The following is a 21,108-nucleotide window of genomic DNA, read 5'->3' on the forward strand; positions in this document are numbered from 1 at the left end:
GATAGAGGGGGCTTCCGGAGGATTCCAAAGCAGTGATATTATCCTACCTAATTTTTTAAAGAGCACCCGTCCGAGGGTTACTTGCTTTGTTGAGAATAGACTATATGAGAGCAAGGATACAAAGAAGCAGGCACATCAATGAGAAACTATCATGTTAAAGTCAGGAAGAGCTGATTGTAACTCAGACTAAGTGATAGTAATACAGGTGATAAGAAGTAATCAATTATGGAAATAACTCTGAAGGTTTAGCCAGTAGGATTTGCTAATGAATTAGCTTTGTGCTTTGAGGAAAAGTAGAATCGAACAAGATTTCAAGGTCTTCAGCCTGAAAAGTGGAGTGTTGGAGTTACCATCAAGGTGGGGTGGGGAGAAGCTGCAGGAGTAGGTTTAGGGAGGGAAGATCAGGAATTTAGTTTTGAACATTTCAAGTTTGAAATGTCTATTAGAAATGTTGAGTAAGGAGTTGCATATACAAATTTGTTTTTCTCTAGAGAGGGCTGGGCTGCAGATAGAAATTTTATAGTCATTAGCTTCAGATACTAATTAAAGTCATGAGACTAGATGAAATTACCAAGGCTGTGAGTGTACACAGAGAATAGAAGAGGACCGAAGACAGTCCCGTGGCACACTTGAGTACTACGAGATCAGGGGAGAAGAGCAGAAACCAGCAAAAGAGGATGAGTGGCAGCAAACAGTGCAGGAGAAGAAAAGCCAAACCAATGAAGTGTATAATAGAAGGGTATAAAATTCATACAGGTTATTTTTGTGAATCCCTAGTGGGTGCAAAGCATTATGAAAAAATACACAAATAGATAAGAATGACTGCCTTATAATCTTGTAGTCAGTTGTTTCATTGTGTAGTTAATGAGTAAAGAAGTCTACTGTGTGTTTCTGGGACAGAACTAGTATTCTCTTTATTTTGAACCATCATCTGTTGTCCTTACATGAAACTATCATCTTAATCTTAGTGACCCAGACATTGAATGTGGAAATGTGTTTTAAAAGTATACCACTTAGAATGAGTTCTAGCAGTTTTTACTTTTCTGGCTATTTCTCCTACTTTGTAGTTCCAGCTTCACAGCACATTGTCTTTCCTTAGCTAGTTCTCTGATTTCCACATCACAGAGATTTTTTTTTTTTTTTTTAATGGTAAATTTTAGACTTAAGTACTCTGCAAAGCTTAGTGCTCTAAATCAATGAAAGCTGTTAAGGTACTCATTTTGAGTCTTTACACCAAAGTTAAAGATACTACAGTCAAAATTAAAGCCTTGAATTTGGCTTTTCCTCAGCTCAGTCTGTATCCAGCATCATTCTTTGTCTGTAACCTTTCATTTTACCTCAGAGTTAGTTCCTTAACTCTCTTAGGGTTTCTTTTTGTTAGTGTTTAATATCATGCTTTGCATGTACTAAATAATGGATAAATGTGTTAAAACAAAATTTAGAATTTTGTGTGGTCTTCATGTTAAATAGATAATAGTTTCTGTCAATTAGAACTGCTGATTTTGTACCTCCTGGGAAGCCATTCAGTAGCTTGGCTTTAGTTAATATTTATGTGCTGATACCTGGTCCATCTTAACCACCTTTTATGTGCTTCGGATCCATATATCTAACTACTAAATTGTCCTCCAGGTTCTTCAGTCACTAGTCCTAAATTGAAAACTCATCATTCCTTTTTAATATTCTGTTGGTGACTGCTCCATTTGCTCAGTGTAGAAATTCATATTTTCACTCTTGATTCCCCCTACTAATCTTCTCTGTATCCAACTGGCCTTTAAACCTTGTTAATTTTATGTCCTGAATATCTACCTTCTTTTCCCCTGCTCTGTTACCCTAGTTCAGGCACTCATTTAATTTTACCTCTGAGTATTTTGAGTCATTTTTTTATTATATCACTGCTATAGAGTTCTTCTTTTTTTTTTTTAAGTGTTTATTTTTAGAGAGAGAGCATATCTATGAGCAGGGGAGGGGCAGAGGGAGAGGGAAAGAGAATCCCAAGCAGGCTCTGTCTGCTCTGTCACCATTGAAGCTCCATCCCACGACCCACGAGACCATGACCTAGGTTGAAATCAATAGTAGGATGCTCAACTGACTGAGCCACCCAGGTGACTGTACGATATTCTTTTTAATACTTACATCTAATCATGTTTCAGTCTTGCTTAGAATTACCATGCTTAGGTAAATTAGCAATATAAGTTATCCACATTATTTTAAGGCATTATTAATGTTTATGTCAATAACAGGTTAAAGAGGGACTGTCTGAGATAAGCTGAGTTGTGTGGTTATATCAACTAGGTAATAACTAATTTATCCTTTCCTTTAATAAATATGTCAGACACAATACTAAAAGCCAAGGTTGTAGAAAGAAATTGGATATAGTCCCTGTTTTTCAATGACTTAAGAGACAGTCATGAAAACATCAGTAAAATGTTAAGGTTATTAGTGACAAAGGTATGGATAGGATACTTTGGATTGCAAGTGGGAGAGGAAAAGCTTTGAGGAGCAGTTAATTGAATCTTAAACACTGTGAATAGCTGTCTGTATGATATCCAGAAGGGAGGTCTTTCCAGGCAGAGAGGAACAACAGCAAAGGCAAAGTATATGGGTAGAATAAGAACCCTCTCTGTTAGCATGCATTCCTCATTGGGGTGATATCATCCCCAAAGGGACAAAAATTATTTCTTAGGGGCATAGTGAAAAAAATCTTACTGTGGCTTGTAGCCTTCTAAAACTAAGTTCTCCCTGACAGAATTTCATTCCTTAATATTTGATTTGGAGTGGGAGCACCATTTAGGAAAAATGCCTAAACATGTACTTTGGAAAGGATGTGATAATGAATAAAGGTTGCAAAACATCACATATTGGTTGTGGGGTTTGGTACATGGTGCTGGATGTTAAATGTTGAAGCTGGATATACTAGCTGGGTTGGATCATTTTAGGGATTTGAACTTGATTTTATGAATAAAGGAGAAACGTTGGAGGGTTTAGAGCCTGTAGATAAGCTTTACAAAAATTACTCTGGGCATTGTAGAAGATGTATTGGGGAGGAAGTACGGTGCTATAACAAAGGCAGGAAGGCTTATAGGTAGGGTGAACATGCAACATTTTGTCCAAAACAGCCTACTTTTCTGAATGAAAGATAAGACCTTCAATGATTTTACCAGGATAACAGGGAAACCAGGAGCTCGGGTCCTGGTTATAGGAAACAAATGAAGTAGTTCAAGTGTGAGATAAGGTAGTAGCATATGGGATAATGAGATAGTGAGGAGGTAGAATTGGCCCAAAGCGTTAACTGGCTTTTTTTTTTTTTTTTTTTTCGAAGTTTGAAATTGACTATAATACACGTACGGTAAAGTCCATATACCGTAAGTATATTGCCAGCTTAATTTTTACATATATATTTAGGTATCACTGAAATCAAAGTATAGAATATTACCACCACTTCAGAAACTGCCCCTTTGCCCCTTCCAATCAATGCCCTTTCCAAGAGGAAAGCACTGTTGTCACATCTTTTACCATAAATTTGTTCTGCCTGTTTTCCAACAACCAAGAGGACTATGAAGCTACCTTGTATTTTCGTGTTTTATCTCTGGACTGAACTTTGTACCTCCTCTCTTGGTGATTTCTTTGATCTACACCTGTCTCTCCTTTGTGTCTTAACTCATCTTTTGGCTACCCTTTTGAATTGTCTGCCTCACACTGTTCAGACCTACTTTTGAGACAGGTGTTTCTCAGCCCCAGAAGTTGCATTTGAAGGCCAAAATATACCCTGCCCTTAGGTTCCTCTCAAGCCTTTCTAATAGCACCAGGTTAAGTCTGGCAAAACCTTCCTGTCTTCTGCTTTTTGGGAACAGGTTTTGGCTGGGTGCAAGAGCAAAGCAGAAGTTTAGATCATTTCTAGATTCTTGATTTGGGTGACTGCATGTTTAAGAGTGCATTATTGGGGCACTTGGGTGGCTCATTCAGGTGTGTGTCCGACTTTGGCTCAGGTCATGATCTCACACTTGTGAATTCAAGTCCCACATTGAGCTCTGTGGTCACAGCTCACAGCCTGGAGCCTTCTTCGGATTCTGTGTCTCCCTCTCTCTCTGCCCCTCCCCTGCTCACGCTCTTTCTGTCTCAAAAATAAGTAAACATTTTTTAAAAATTTAAAAAAAGAGTGCATCATTAAGGGGAAGAATTAGGGTAGGAGGAGATTCAATTTTGGAAGGGGTTTCGGACTCTGTGCAAGGGATACAGAATAGGGATGCTCATTAAGAATTTTGAGCTTAAGATCAAACCAGGCTGTGGATCTGAGTTGATATGAGAGTCTACAGCATGTTGATTATAGGTGAAGTCATAAGATTGGTAGGAATGACCAGGGTGAAAAGCAGAATGAGAGTAGGACAGCCCCTTTGGTTGCTCTCCTGTTAAAGGGATGGGACAAGGAAAAGAAAACTGCAAAAGAGTGAAAAGTTGTTAAAGAGGTAGGAGGAGAACAGAAGAGTGCTGCTACAGGAGGGCATTAAACAGACAGAAATCAAAGCCTTATCAGTAATGTCAGGTACTGTAGAGAGTTCAAGAAAAGTGAGGACTGATAAATTCTTTGGATTTTGTCTATCAGAATGATTTCACTGGATTGATGAATAAGGATCCTGGAAATAAGTCCCAAGAAAGTGAAGGCAGCAAGTACCATTTGTGATATGTATAAACAGATAAAGTCCTCCATGATCTTTTTCCTGGCACTCTAGCCTTACCATCCCCCACCCCAAACATAGGCCTTTTAACTACTTACAAATATCTTAACACTGTACTTCTCAACTTAGGCTATGTATATTTCTCAATTTAGGTAATTTTTTTTGAATGCGTATGCCCACCCTTTTTTTCTTGAATTAGAACCTTGTGGAATGGAGTGTTAAGCATTAGTACTTACAGAGAGCTTCTTAAGTAGTTGTGATATATAGATAGCAGTGAGAAGCATTGTTCATTGTGTCACATTCTCCTGTCTCTTTGCTTTACACAAGAGGGGAAAGTATGGTGCAGTATTTATAGCTCTGGAATTTTGGATTTGGACAAGCCTTATGTCAAGTGTGGGTTCCAGCACTGAGACTTTGAGTGACCCTGGGCAAGTTACCTAACTTTTTTAACACTGAATATCATTTTGGGGTTTTTGTGTGGACTAAATGAGATAATATATGTAAAGTATTTAGCAACGTGCCTGTGATCAACATTCAATAAATGGTAGCCATACGTACTAGCTTGCCATTTCCTTAGTGGAAAGCCATCCGATGGCTTGGCAAATTCAGTTTGCTCACTTTTCCACTCCTCAGTGTTCCCAGGATATTTGACACCTTCCTCCACCACAGTAATTACTTTGTTATGATTACTTGCATGTTTGTCTCTCTGGCTGGTCTGTAAGCTCCTTGAAAATAAGATATCTTTATGTTCCAGTGCCTAGTATGCAATACTTGGTACATAGTAGGTTTCCAGATATTTTTTAAATGACTTTAAAAAGAAAAGCAATGTGAGGCACCTGGGTGGCTCAGTTGGTTAAGCATTTGACTCTTGCTTTCGGCCCAGGTCATGATCTCACAGTTTGTGAGATGGAGCTGGCCTTGGGCTTTGTGCTAACAGCACAGAACCTGCTTGGGATTCTTTCTTCCTCTCTCTCTTCCCCTCCCCTGCTCCTGTGTGTGCTCTATCTCAAAGTAAATAAACTTACAAAAAAAGGAATGTGAAAAATACTTACTGTTCCCCTATTCTTCTAGTGGTGGTTTCTTTTGGTCTAATATTTGAAGTGCTGGGATTAAAAGACTGATGAAGTTTGGCCAAAATGGCAAACATTTGCTATTAATATCCTCTAATTAAAACATGAGTAAAGTACAGTTGCCATGAGAGACTGTTTTACCTTGGAATTCATCATAAGTAGTACAGATAGAAACTCCTTTTTTGTTTAGTTTTAAAACACACACACACACGAACAAAAAACACATGTGCAGGAAATTTCAGAGAAATACAGATAAATACCAGTTTTAATTTCTCATAGAGTTTCAACCAGATGACTGTAAAACTTTCCTGGGCAAAAATTTCATGCTTAGCTAGATGCTGATATAATTGCCTTTTTACAATCAGAAAAAGGCTTAAAAAAAACAAACAAAACACAAATTTTTATTAGAAAAGCCAAAGAGGGAGCTAGGAATGTAAGAAGATAAAATTTAGTATTCTTGTAGTTATTTATCCATTTCAGAATTTAGAATAGTGATCTTTAAATGTAGACTTGTAGAGGTTTTTCCTGAATTGGCAAAAGTGCGCCATTGTACTTGGAGTCATTTTTGAGTGAGTCACTGTGCACATCCCTGAGGGTGGCAGAACAAAGATTCTTTTGTGCTTTTCTACAGCAGATGCACATTCAGAGGGTTTTTTGGAAGTAAAAGAATTTATTTATGCTTCTGGGGCCCTTTGGCCTTCATTTGTAAATTCAACTGGATAGAAAAGGAATAGAGACCTGGATGGGGCCTTTATTAGACAACATCTCTTCTGGGCACCTCATTTTACATGTATTGGAGATTCCCACCTAGAGAAAAAACTGTAGCCAATGAGGAGTTGAGACACCCTAAGATTTTGTTTCGGAGAGACTGAGGAGCTTCCCCAAGAGAATTCTGCAGAAAGGAGGAGCATCCAGGCATGTTGAGCTTGACCGTGTGACAAAGTCCTGTTCTTTGGAAGGGATGGAGTGACTGAGCTCTGTAACATTGTAGTCATTATTTGATTTAACCTTGGACCAGCCTATTTAAACTGAGATATTGCTGTAAATAAGAAGTGAACGAGCCACAGATTCTGGACGCCTGAGCAGCCCCTATTTGATGTTTTTCCACTCTCCACTACTTTGCCATAAACTAAAGCTTTGGCATCTGGAGGGCTTTAGGCTTTGTCATGTGGCAGAGATAGTGGGGTTCACTGGACAGGACACTTAGTACAAAACTAAAGTAGTATCGCTGCCAGCAAGTATTTGTGAATGTATATATAGCACTCTTAGAAATACTTTAGCCGGTGAGGTCAAGAGCTAGTGAAATGAGTTGCATACTGATCCAGGAACTAAGCTTCTGAGAGGTAAAATGTCTTGCTCAAGGTCACATGATTCATTGGTGACTTCCTCAGTTCAGTAGCACCCCACTTCTCAGAACAGTGAAGTTTAGGCCCTATTTTAAGCTTTGAACTTTTGTTTATCATCTGCATAGATGTCTAATATTTTCCTGAATAAATTGTTACTGTTTTATCTTGCCTGTGATGTATGCAGTATTTTAAGGTGCTGTGTCAGTTCAGTGGAGGATATCAATGTAATGGAAGTTCAGAATTCTCAAGTTTTATGTAGAATGAAAACAGGTGTGTTTGATGTCTGTATTGGTGATTTTTTACACCATTCTGTTTGATAACTTATATTTTTGTTTTCAAAAGGTACTAGTATATTCAGCTTTGGCTTTTTTTTAAAAGTTTGTTTTTTTGAGAGAGAGAATGAGAGACAAAAAGTGTGAGCGGGGGAGGGGCAGAGAGATAGGGAGACACAGAATCCAAAGCAGGCTCCAGGCTCTGAGCTGTCAGCACAGAGCCCAATGCAGGGCTTGGACTCACAAACTATGAGATCATTGCCTGAGCTGAAGATGGATGGTTAACTGACTCAGCCACCCGGGTGCCCCCAATTTTGGCTTTTTAAGAGCATTCAACTAATAATAAAAGGCTTTATCACAGATTTTTTTTTTTTTTTTCTTTTACACAAAAGAGTTGTGTACACAACAGGTACCATCTGGAGTTTGGAGTATTTATGCCTTAATACCTGCCTTAAATGACTGAGGCAGAGTTGAATACATAATTTTTAAGGAGGAGTGCCTAGTGGATATTTGTGTGGTAAATATTTTTTAAGTACTATTTTTAAATGCCAGGGGTCAAAGATTAAAGTTCTTTCATTAGGGGAGGAGATAGGCAAATACACAGACAATTAAAATACCCTGTTAACTACTGTATAGCTGTAAAAGGTGGCGCTCAGGAGTTTACAGGAGGACTCTGGGAGGGAGAAGTAAAGGGTTGGCAGGTGTCATTCTTGTTGTCTTAGAAAAGGGAATGCTGCCTTGAGCATAGATGAGAATATGTAAATGTTAGATGAAGAAGGGACAGTTTGTGTTTCCTGAACAGAGAACTGCATTTGTCAAGGCCACACGATGATCTTAACACAAAGGTGCAAGTTGCCTGGGCACACAAGTAGTAACAGAGATGAGCCTGGAGGCATGGCCAGGGTCCAGATCTGGTGAAGAACTGCTTTCTCTTTGTTAAGGAGTTTCTATATGCTTTTTAGAAAGTTAACTCTGGCAGGACCATGAAGAATAGATTACAGGCAGTCAGACTTAGATGCAAGAAGGCTGTTTTCTGTTACCCAGTGAGAAATAATAAATTTCAAAATTGCTCCAGGTGGGATCGTGAACAGAGATACTTATGAAATAGAATTGATAGATTTCTGGCCAGAGCGACTAAAGAAGAGAGCATCATGTAAATCAGGGAACCTAGGAAGAAGACCCAGCCAGGAATATAAACAATGAGTTTAGCTTTGCATTTATTACACTTGAGATGCTGATGGATCTCCCAGGTGAAAGGGTTCATTATGTTCTAGAATGTGTAGTTTCTAAGTTTTACTAGAGAGCTCTGGGCTAGAAATACAAATATTGGCATCATTGGTATATATATGGTAGTTACAACTATGGATGTGGAGGGTAGAGAGTCTAGTGAAGAAAGGGTGGATGTCACAGTGATGGAAACATTTATAAACATTTAACGGAATAGGAAAAGAAGGTAAAGCCTGTGATGGAGACTCAGGAGCCTCTGGAGCAGAAAGGCAATAATAGCAATAAGAATGGCTACGATTTATATGCTGGGGTACTTATTGGATGCCTGTTACTGTTAAAAAAAAAAAAACCAAACAGACACCTTTATACACCTTTAATCCTTCCAAAACCACTCTGAAACAACGTGCTGTCCACATTTTACATATGGGAAGATGGGAGTCACAGAAAAATTTGTCTAAAGGCACACAGCTAGGAGACTACAGAGTCAGGATTCAAATCTGGGATTTCTAATTTCACATTCTGTGTTTGTAATTGTTACTAAAAGTTTTCCATTAGGACAAGAACCCACAGAAGACCAAATGATAGAAGGGATGGGAGGAAAAGAGTTTAGGAGGAGGAGTGAATGAATGATGAATATGTCAGCAAATTCTGTAAAACAAATGTGTGTAGAGATAAGGATTGAAAAGTGCATGTGAAACTTGGAATTAGCATATCTTGGATAATTGTGTAATACATAGTGGGATCAAAAAAGTGAATTTTAGCCTAAAGTTTGAATTTAGAAGTAATTAGATACTTGATCTTTTGATGCATTATCATTTCAGAGATTAATTATTGGAGTTCTAATGTTTAAGCATATCATTTGGGATTTTCAGGTCTAAAAATTAAAATTTCAGGCTATAATTTTTTAATGTTAAAGTTTTTATTAATAAAACTTAATGTTCAAGTAATTAGCTATATAATGTATTTTAATCTAAAAATAAAATTACCAGTCTGCTATAGCAAATGTATACCCAAATATATAGTAAGACTAAATTCTAATAAACTGGTGGAATGAGATAAGCTTTTCCAGAGAACATTCTTGGGAGCAGTGTGTCATGGACACTGGTCAAAATATGGTGATGATTGGGGATGCACAGGAAGAGATAATGAAAAAAAAGAATGTAGATAATTAAATAAGACTTGAAATTTAAGGAAAGCTAGAAATGTCTGTCACCCTGTGAATAAGCAGGACATAGTTGTATGTTGCCCACCCCCATCTTTGTTTTTTGAGAATTTCAAAACTATAGAAACATGGGAAGAGTAGTATCTTCCCTATTTTTAGTATCCTTTATTACATACTCTTCATTCAGAGTGATATTTTGCCATATTTATCTTACCTCCATCTCTCTAGCATAAATTTTATTTTGCTAAGCCATTTGAAAGTAAATTGGGGCTTGAACTCACAACCCTGAGACTAAGTCATATGCTCTTCTGACTGAGCCAGCCAGGTGCCCCATGATGTTCTTCAAATATTGTCACATCAGAAGACACATTATCAGTTCTTTCTATTATGGCAGATGCTAATTTGGATTACCTGTATTTCTTTGTTGTAAAGGTACAGTGCTGCAAGTTACAAGTGATCTTTGAGGTGATATTTTGAGAATGTATGGATATATTGTTTTTTGCCAATATTTGACAAATAGTTTAGCATTCATTGATGATCTTTGCCTAAATAACTACTACTTTGCTGTTACAAAGTGATAATTTTCTAATTGTATATTTCTCCCACAGTTATTAGCTGGCATTCTGTATAGAACTTTCCCCACCTTCCCCTGGCCTCCCCCTTTAAAAAACAATCACTCTGATTTCAGGGATTATTTTTGTGTTTTTAATATTGTCATTATTCCCTTTGATTATTAGATTACCCCACATTTAGCCAGTGGGAGCCCTTCCAAAGTCTGCTACTATGTCCTTTTGACGTGACCCCATTGGTCTGTAAGTAATTTCTTAACTCTCTGGCACAAAAAGATGTTCGAGACTTGTACTTTCCTTGCTCCAGTACTGAAATCAGTCACTTACCCAAGGAACCCTGGTTCTCATGTTAGAAAATGGTGTTTAGATAGCAGGGAGTGGGCTCAAGGTGTGGTAAGTGTGTGTAGCTCTTTATTGCCGTTTTGTAGAATATATTTATACCTTTGTGGGTGAGAAAACCAGTGAGATAGAGTTCTATGTTTAATGCATGGTCTTGTTAACTTGACACTATTGTCAGAAACATTCAAAATAGCTTTAATAGTCTGCTGACTGTAATTTAGTGTTTGTTTTATAAATTTATGATCCAAACCTTTATATAAATGCATAGTACTAACATTTGTTAACTGTTTACCATGTCATCATCTCTGTGCTACACATGTAACATTTTATATTCAGAGAGAGTTAATCATTCCTGTTGTACAGATAATAAAGGTTATGTGATTACTGATAGAGGCGTAATTTGAATCCAAGGCTGTCTCCAGGTTCCCAGGTTTTTAACCACACTGTCTTCAGCCTAACATTGTTTTGTAGAGGATTCTTCACCATAAGTTTTTATTATGTAGACCTGTAGCTGCAGAACATATGTATCTTGAAATTGAATCTGTACTGTCCTTAGGATCCACCGTGAGAGATTTATCATTGTTAAAATTCCAGGGATGGACTTCCTTTCCAAGTAACAAAGATAATGAGTAAAATATCTTGGTTAATGAGTGTTTTAGATAATTGATGTTGTATTGAAAGTAGTGTGTGACAAATTAAGCATATCATAGATAAGAAATTTGTTATTTGTAGAGTTGAAGAAACAAAAAGCCTTCCAGTTTGAGTTTTCTAAGTTTTGTTTGGGTTTCTAAGCCTGTGTAGAATGGCCGTCAGCGGAATTGAAAGGTGGGATTATTCTAGGAGCAGCCCACTGGTTGGCACAAAATTGAGGAAGGCGTGACCTCTTAATTTTAAGTGTATACATAAAAGGGTCATTAATTCCTCATACAGAGCTGCAAATAGGAATTAATATATCGTTTAAAAATGATATTGAAAACCAGTAGAATGTACCTACAATGAATGCATTAGGTATGGATTGTTTGAAGAGTGTAAAAAGATTGCTGCCTTCTTGTATGATGGCAGTGTTACCACCCACCTCAGTTTGCTCATGTTCATTCACATAACTGGCTTGGAGAGTATGGTTGATCTGTTTTCCGAAATACTGAGTCATCACTACTGCCTCATCATTTTTTGCCCAAGTGGAACCCATTATTTTATTACCTAATCCAGAGCTGATATTTGTTCTTCTCATAGCCTTGGTTAATTTCTGCAGTATATTATTTTAGTTACAGAACAGGTGGCACATTCTGGTGTTGCTGATCTGGAATGTCATGACTTACCTCTTTCAGACTCAGTAGAGCAGCTTTCAAGTACTGTAGATTAATTCCTCCTTGAATCTAGCATTTACATTTTTTACTACCAAGAAATATCTGTGAGACTTTTAGCCTGTCTCTGTCAAGTTTGTTTGTTTCTCCTTTCTCTGTCAGCTTTTATTGATCTGCAGCACACCACGCCTAGTAATAATACCTCAAGCCTGTCTCAGAGGTAATTGGTACAAAAACTATGCAAGAAACCAGAGCATGTGGCTGGTTCAGTCGTTAAGAGCATGACAGGATGATCAGTACTCAACTTAAGACGCAAAGGACACCTTCTATAGGTTTCCAGAACATAATTTATTTCTGTGTAACAGTCTTGTGTTCTGCAAACTCTAGCCACTTTGTTGTCCCTAGACTGCCAGCTCCTTCTCCACAACTAAAGATACAAGCAGACGGTAAGGTATCATCATTATATGAATCATTTCGTTTGTCCTCTGTCAGATGTTAAAGTCTTTTGTTTCCTGATGTCTTACCTCATGAAAAATGTATATCGTATATTCATTTTGATCTTTAGTTCTTTACGGTGGAAGATAAGTCCAATTCCCCTTTAGTCTATGTTGACCTAAAGTTGAAGTCCCAACAGTTGGTCAGTAGGAGATGTCCTGAAATGCCCCTGATCGCTGCACACCTAAAAGTGGTAGGCCTTTGCCTCCTCATAGAATTTATTGCCCACTTTCTGGAGTATTAACATGTTATAAAGACTCCAGGGTACCAGCCTCCTCATGGTTATTCTCTTGTTCATTCTGTCCATTCAGCAAGATATCATCTCTGTAATGGGTCAGAAGGTCTAGATGTTTTCAGACTGTATTATGGTAGAGAATTAGAGAGTTAAAATAGTCCTAAGGAAAAACCGTAAGTTAATGTTGTCCCACATGAATGCAAAGTGTTTCTGATGATTTTTTGTTATTTATTTATTTATTTATTTATTTATTATTATTTTTTAATGTTTATTTATTTTTGGGAGAGAAAGAGAGTGTGAGCCGGGGAGGGGCAGAGAGAGAGGGAGACACAGAATCTGAAGCAGGCTCCAGGCTCTGAGCTGTCAGCACAGAGCCCGACACGGGGCTCAAACCCACAAACCATGAGATCATGACCTGAGCTGAAGTCAGACGCTTAACCGACTGAACCACCCAGGCACCCCAAGTTTTTGTAATTTAAATGGAAAAGAATATAGTCACCAAATCAATACCCGAGGCTTAATAAGTTCTAACAACTATGTTATGTTGAGAATATTGGTTGGCATTTGGTTAAGTCTCTGGCAGTATCCAGTCATTTTTTAAATATACATCTTTTTTGTGAAGATGATAATATGAGATAGACCCCCACCCCAAATACTCTAAGTCTTTACTGATGGCACTAGTCTTTGCTGTCCTTTGCCTCTCTGGAAGCAATATTGTCATTTATTTACTATCTTGTTCTGGAGAATGGGCAATTTCAGAGGTTTCCTGTTGGCTTTTTGCACTGTGACTGCTTATACCACATAGGTCCTGGACCCATTGTGGGGATTATTCTAACTAACAAGTACATGCATTTTAATCATAAACACACAAAGTGAAGAGAGACTATTAGATGGGTCTGTAGGCTCAGTGAGTTCACTATGGGCCAGACTTTTGCTGGAATGCTATTTATTACCTCAGTTCAGAAGGTTCTGGCTGGGAGGTTGGTTCTTTTGCTTCACAGAACTGCCAACTGGGATCTTTCTCTTAGTTGCATTCATTTAGTAGCTACACTGTTTCAAGACCTTGCTTACATATCTGATGCCTTGGTGCTCTTCCATGTGGCCTTTGTTTATCCATGAGGTTAGTGGGCTTCCTCACAACACTGGTGGTCTTAGGACACTTGAATCTTAGAAGTTACACATCCTTACTTCTTTTGATGAGACCAAATCACAGGACCAACCAGGTCCACGGGGAAGGCATGTAAGATTACAATTTTTGATGGGGGGTGGGGGCAAGGAGTGATAAGGTCCTATTGCAAAACAGCCTATAGGATAAGAAATACCATTGTAGCCATCTTTGGAAATACAGTTTACCATATCACTACTCTGTCTGCTGTCTTCATGAATTTTATAGACCTTCCTCATTTGTTAGGGTTTTTCCTTTGAACTTATCCTTTATCTATACATAAAAATCTAATTCACTCCCATTTTCTCAAGGATTTACAGACGTGTGGTCATTGACTCCATCATGGTTAATTGCTGCTTGTAATTTTTGGAATCAAAGATTATTGCTGTTTTACTTAGTGGCTCCATGTTTTCTTAGTAATCCATTAAAATAGAAGTTGTCTGAGGTCTGTGTTTGGGAGCAGTCTGTCCTGGTATAAAGTCATTGTTCTTAGGAGAAAATAAGGAGGTACGTTTTATATAGGAAAATTTAAGGTTGTTTATAGTCACTGTGCACCAAAATTCTGCATAAGTGGTAAAGTACACCATTCTGTCAGGACTTTGGACTGCTCCCACATTCTCCCTTTAATCTGTCTCTCTTCTTAGCTGAGGTTATACTATATTATCCTCAGACTTTCAATAGCTAGTTATCTGAGGGCTGGAGAGAGGTGCCCTTCCTTGTTCACAGAGTGAGCAGTAGGGTTGTCCCACTGGACTATTTATTGTTTGTTTATTTGTTGATTAATAATCACTTTGAACCTCTTTAGAAAGAGATTTTTTTAGAAAGTCATATTTAGTAAGAATGTTGACAAACTGGGTCATGTCTACAGGAGGTCAGCCAGGGTACTTTTAAAGATTTGGAACCTGCAGGGGCGCCTGGGTGGCTCAGTGAGTTGAGTGCTAGACTCTTGATTTTGACTCAGGTCTTGATCCCAAGGTTGTGGAATCGGGCCCCGTGTCGGACTCTGCACTGAGTATGGAGCCTGCTTGAGATTCTCTCTCTCTTTCCCTCTGTCCCTCTCCCCTGCTTGCTCTCTCTCTGCCTAAAATTTAAAAAAAAAAAACAAAAACTGGAATCTGCCAATACTGAAACTGCATTATCTGGAGAAAATAATAATTATAATACTTCAGATGATACAATAGTTCCTTTTGAATAGTTGGATGTCATTGAGCAAGAAGGGTTACATCTGTTTAGAAATGAAATAGACTTTCATATGAAATAATGAGTTTTTGATTTCTGGCATTGTGTGAGTACAGGCTGTCTGTCCTACTGAAGGGGGAGGGAGGTTCCTGTATGAGTAGAGGTAACTCTTCTCTTATCTTTTCAGATTTATTTTAATTCAGATTTTATTAGTCTTCCTATAGTTAACGGTTCTGTCATAAATGGTTGCTTAAAATCACAATTGTGGGGTGTTAAGATATCTTGAAAGATATATTTGAAAAATAATCTAATTTTTTTTTTTTTCTGTTCACCAGGATTTAAATACTATTTATTCTTATCTTCATGGAATGGAAATACTATCAAATCTCAGGGAACATCAGCTTAGGTAAGTGCGATGCTGTGCTTTAAAAGCTTGTGCTATGGAGTTATTCAAATGAGTTTGGATAGATCATTGTAGGGGCCGCATGATTTGGGGGCTTTTTTAGGATAAGCATAGAAATTTCTGCTTTCTCATCACAGTTTTTCTTAACTATGGAACCTTGAGCAAATCTTAACATGTAAGCTATAGTTTTGTCTTCTGTAAAATAGGGACGATAAGATTATCTTTGTTACAGTGTTTTGAGGGTAACATGAGAATAACTACCTGAAGCAGAGCATAGTGTTCAGTATTTGCTAGCCAGTGAAAACAAAGCTGTTTACTTTCTGTAGTTCTTTTTGATATTTATTAGGTCATATGTTTAGGATAGGCAAAGTATGATGTAGTGTATGAAAGTGGACGGATCAGGACTCTCGACTTGGTATGAGCCCCTGTGAACAGGACCCATAAACTTTCTGAACCTTATTTTCCTACTCTGTAAAATAAATTTTCTGTCCTGCTACCTTATGTCGTTATATTTATAAAAACACTTCTGAGTTTTGCAAAGCACTTAACTTCGCATATCAAAATTTAGAGTGTGTTTTCCTTCCATGACCAGCTTATCCATTACTTTTTCTGATCATTCTTTAAGTTTCTGTTTAAGGGCCAGATTAGATTGCTAAAATATAATTGTTAGAGTTTATTTTCTTTCTTTCTTTCTTTCTTTCTTTCTTTCTTTCTTTCTTTCTTTCTTTCCTCTCTTTCTCTCTTTCTCTCTTTCTCTCTTTCTCTCTCTCTCTCTCTCTCTCCCTTTCTCCCTTTCTCCCTTTCTCTCTTTCTCCCTTTCTTTCTTTCTTTCTTTCTTTCTTTCTTTCTTTCTTTCTTTCTTTCTTTCTTTACTGTTTATTTATTTTGAGACAGATTGAGAGACCGAGTGTAAGGAGGGGAAGGAGCAGAGAGAGAGAGAGAATCCCAAGGAGCCTCCACACTGTTAGTGCAGAGCCCGAGATCTAATCCCAAGGAGCCTGTACACTGTTAGTGCAGAGCCCGAGATGTCACAGACTGAGATCATGACCTGAGTGGAAGTCAACCATGACCTGAGCTGATGCTTAACCAACTGAGCCACCCAGGTGCCCCTGGGTTTATTATTGTCTATTTTATGTATAACGTAATTCAGATGTCAGCATATGTATGGAAGAAGCGTGCTGAAAACTAGAGCATTTAGTAACACTAAAAGCATTTTTAATGAATTTTTGTAATGTTTATGTATTCAACAGACTTTGTGTGTATGCTTCTGCCAGTAATTTCTTTTATTTTTATTTTTAAGATAGAGAGAGCATGAAGGGGTGAGAGGGGGGCAGATAGAAAGAGAGAATGTCAGGCTTGGAGCCCAGTGCAGGGGGTTTGATCCCATGACCCTGACCTGAGCCAAAATTAAGAGTGAGACACTCAACCGACTGACCCACCCAGGCGCCCCTCTACCAGTAATTTCTTTCTTTCTTTTAATTTTTTTTAATGTGTATTTATTTTTGAGAGAGAGAGGGAGAGGCAGAGTGTGAGCGTGGGAGGAACAGAGAGAGAGTGAGACACAGAATCTGAAGCTGGCTCCAGGCTCTGAACTGTCTGCACAGAGTCCAACGTGAGGCTCGAACTCACGAGCTCTGAGATCATGACCCGAGCTGTAGTTGGACGCTTAACTGACTGAGCCACCCAGGTGCCCCACTTCTACCAGTAATTTCTTAACATGATTCAGTAGTGAATCAGACAAATGTGTATTTTTCCATAATAGAAAAGGAAAATTATGCAGTGTGAATTGGCAGGTTATAGAATATACATAAGAGATTTTATTTGTTGCCACTTAATATTATCCAATGGATGTTTTCGAAAATACTGCATTTGATGTCCCTATTTCTAAATTCTTGTAGTTGAGTGAAGAAGTTAGTGGTAGATACGATCATTGTCTACTGAAGTATACAATTATAACACTATTTTTAAAACAAAATTGAAGATAAAATAGTTTTAAATTTTTGACTTTTTTTTTAATATGTTAGATTAATGTCTGCAAGAGCACGCTATGAGAGATACAGTGGCAATCAAATTCTGTTTTGGTAAGTATTTTCTTAACTAACTTAAACTAATAGCTTTAATGTTCAAATTTTGACTTTTAGCATTGAAATTCATTTGATTCGGAAGGAATTTATTTACAGCAGATTGTAATATATTCATACACTGAAATAGAAGGTGCATGAAATGTTTACAGTGCAGTGAAGTTTAATAAATACATATAATATTATGTATTAATAACTAATACGCAACTGAACATAGAGAACATATCTGCTCTCCCGAGGCTCTAGTCAGCTCTCTTAGAAAGGTAATCCATTTCTGACTTACAGCACCATAAATTAGTTTTACCTCTTTTTGAAGTCCACTTAGATAAAAATATTTGGGTCAGGCTTTTTTTACTTGACACATGTCTAAGATTTTTCCATGTTTTTACTTTAGTCTTTTTGCACTGCTTTGCACCCTGTGTGAAAATAACACAATTCGTTTATCCTGTCCACTGTTGATAGATATTAGGGTTGTTTCCAGTTTTTTCCTTTTGTAGATAGTAAGGTTTGTATGAGCATTTTGTTCATGTCTTTTTGTGCTTTTATATACTCATTCCTGAACATTTGAGGGCATATTCTTAGGAATAGAATTATAGGAAATGTGTGTGACCAAATTTAGGAGAATCTGACTTTAGAATCTGACTCACATACTTCATTTTATTATCTCATTATGATTTTATTTTACATTTCCATGCTTATTAATAATGAATGATTTTCATGTTTTTGTAGGCTATTTTGATAGCCCTTTTATGAAACCTGATTTGAATTTTTAACTATTTTTCAATTGGGTTTTCTGTAGTTTTTCTGTCAATTAGTAGAAATTGTTTATAAATTCCATATCCTTGTCCCTTGTTGGGATACTTCTATTTCTTGGATCTTCTCCTACTCTGTGGCTTGCCTTTTCACTTTGCCAAAGGCATCTTTTGAAGAGTAGAAATTTCTGACTAATTTTTCTAATTCTGGCTAGTTTTTCTCTTGTGATTAATGCTTTTCATGTCCTATTTAAAAAAGTCTTTCCCGTTCTCAAGATGATGAAACTATTTGTACCTGTTTTCCTTCTAAAAATTTTGGCAGTGGTGAGTTCTTTTATTATATAGATTCACCAGCTATTTTGAGATAGTATTGACTTTAATGTTTCATTACCAGCACCTCACATTTACCATTTTTAAAGCATTAAACTGGATTCATAGGAATTTTAATAGCTATTTTCATCCATCTGTTGATCCATTTATTATTAAACGTTTTTCTGCTACGCTTTATGCTTACCTTGGTGTAGAATGGTGCAAAGACACAGTGTTTTTATTGAGTTTATTGTTTAGTCAAGTAGAGAAAATTAATTAAAAGTTACACATATTTAAGTGCTATCAAAAAAAGAAAAGTATAGATAAATAGATCAGTGGAAGAGAATTGAGAGGCCAGAAGTAAACCCTTGTAATTATGAACAGTTTGTTTTTAATGGCCTCCAAGTAAGATCTTTGCATATTGTGGCTATAATATGAGGATTAAAAAGGAACCAACCACCAATGTACAATTTATGATGAAGATGTTAAAGCATTTCAAGGAGGTCAGCATAGTTTTTTCAGGAAATAATGCTGTGTTGAATATTTATTTGCAAAAAGTTAATTTAGACCCTTACCTTACACTCTACAAAATTAACACAAAAAATTAATGAGATGTCACTCGTACAGAGCTGTTTGAATAGCTACATTAAAAAACGTAGACAGTACCAAGTGTTGGCACTGATATAGTAACACCTGGAATCCTCATATGTTAGTGGTATGGATGTTAAATGGTATAGCCATTGCAGAAAATAGTTTGACAGTTTCCCAGAAAGTCATACAGTTTTACCACTTGTCCCAGTAATTCTACTTTTACTTATTTATGCTAGAGAAATAAAAACACGTGCATACAAAGACTGTACACAGATGTTCTTAGTAGTACTATTTATATTTCCAGCTTAAAACTAGAAACAATCAAAATGTATCATGAATGGATAAATAAAATGTCATGTATCTGTATAATGGAATACTATTTGGCAATAAAAAAGGAATAAAGGCAACATGGATTTATAATGCAGCATGGATAAACCTCAAAAACATGCTAAGTGGAAGAAGCAAGACAGAACCTCCACATATTACATGATTCCATTTATATGAACTGTCCAGGAAAGGCAAATCTATGCAGAGAGCATACTATTGGTTAGGAAACAGAAGTGTTCTAAAACCGGATTGCGGTCATCTTTGCACATTTGTTTCAGTTTTCTTGCAAATTGAGTCATGCACTTCAAATGGGCGAATTTATGGTATTTAAATTTTGCCTTAGTAGAACTTTTATTTTTTAAGTTTATTTATTTTGAGAGAGAGAGACAGAGACCGAGTTGGGGAGGGGCAGAGAGAGGGAGAGGTAGAATCCAAAGCAGCCTCTGTGCTATCAGCCCAGAGGCCGACTCTGGGCTTGAGCTCGCAAACCGTGAGGTCTTGACCTGAGGCCAAGATCAAAAGTCACATGCCACCCAGGCACCACAGCACTATTTAAAAAATATGAAGAGTTATACAACTCTGTATCTGGTTAATAATAAGATAACTTGCAAAGAATGTGGAAGTTAACTGAAGAATTTAAATTCAGAGGTTGGTAAAGGCAGAGAAAAGAGTGTGTAGTTGATCTTAAGCAATATGGTAGAAAAAGTGAAAGTAAATCAGTGTGTGCAAGCACCTTGATGAAAGAAGAGGAAACAGCAAGAGAAGATTCTGGAGAATCAGGTGGAGGCCATCTGAAGCGTATTTTGGTCTTTATCTTAGGAGCATCTGAAGCCTTTGAAGATAGAAGATCTGACAACATTAAGTATGCCTTCCTTCCTTGGACTGGTTCATTCTTTGATTCCTTTGTTTGCCCAGAGGAAGGAGATAGAATGGCCGACACTATTTTACTTTGCTTGGGTTTACTTGTCCAAATGCATTACCACACCATGCTCTGAGTGAAATTTTTTGTAAGGTCTAAACCGTTTCTTATTCATGGGTTGGCATGGTTCTCTTTGTGGTAGGAGTGAAATTCAGGATTTTCTGCATTTATAATAGAATTAATTGATAACTTTGTGACCACTTTAGCTAAGTGAGATAAAAATTGGAGGCTTGTGGTGGCATCCAATTATAACTTAGTTCTGTCTTAATTTTGGGCAGATTGTTTTTTGATTTTATTCTTTCTTGACTTTGTAAGTCCTCTTTCACAAGAGTAAGGAAGTAGAATTTTAAGCAAGGAACCTTAACTAGGAAATTTGCAGCCATCTACATTTTCCCTCAATGAAGATTTGAAGAAATTAAAAAGAATTTTGAAGTGTCTCCTGGAAAGTTGACAAGAATTTTCCCTTCTCATGGTGAGCATTAGGATTGACATAGAAAGCTTACCCTGAGTGCTGTGTGGAATGTTTTGGAAGCCTAGGTTTCTGGATGGAGAAGAGCAGTGTTCACTGAGGACAGAGAATACTACAAAAAATAGAAGCTTGAAGGAAATAATAGGTAGATTTTGTTGAGTTGGAGTTCTCTGTTAGACGTTCAAGTTTACATGTCAAGTAGATAGCTAGATAAATAGTTC

General features: G+C 37.2%; 1 protein-coding gene across 8 annotated transcripts in view; it reads left to right on the forward strand.

The window, feature by feature from the left end:
• The window catches only part of RAPGEF6 (Rap guanine nucleotide exchange factor 6), a 196,630-nt gene that overhangs the window by 3,354 nt on the left and 172,168 nt on the right, over nucleotides 1–21,108 (forward strand). For all 8 annotated transcript variants that reach the window (XM_025923608.2, XM_086704659.1, XM_025923607.2 and 5 more), the window contains exons 2-3: nucleotides 15,372–15,442; nucleotides 17,464–17,520. In XM_025923608.2, coding sequence (XP_025779393.1) covers nucleotides 15,372–15,442; nucleotides 17,464–17,520 — 128 coding nt within the window. The remainder of the gene's footprint in view (nucleotides 1–15,371; nucleotides 15,443–17,463; nucleotides 17,521–21,108) is intronic.

Source organism: Puma concolor, chromosome A1 (assembly GCF_028749965.1).
Source record: "Puma concolor isolate L17-30 chromosome A1, mPumCon1.1.hap2, whole genome shotgun sequence".
Classification (NCBI taxonomy): domain Eukaryota; kingdom Metazoa; phylum Chordata; class Mammalia; order Carnivora; family Felidae; genus Puma; species Puma concolor.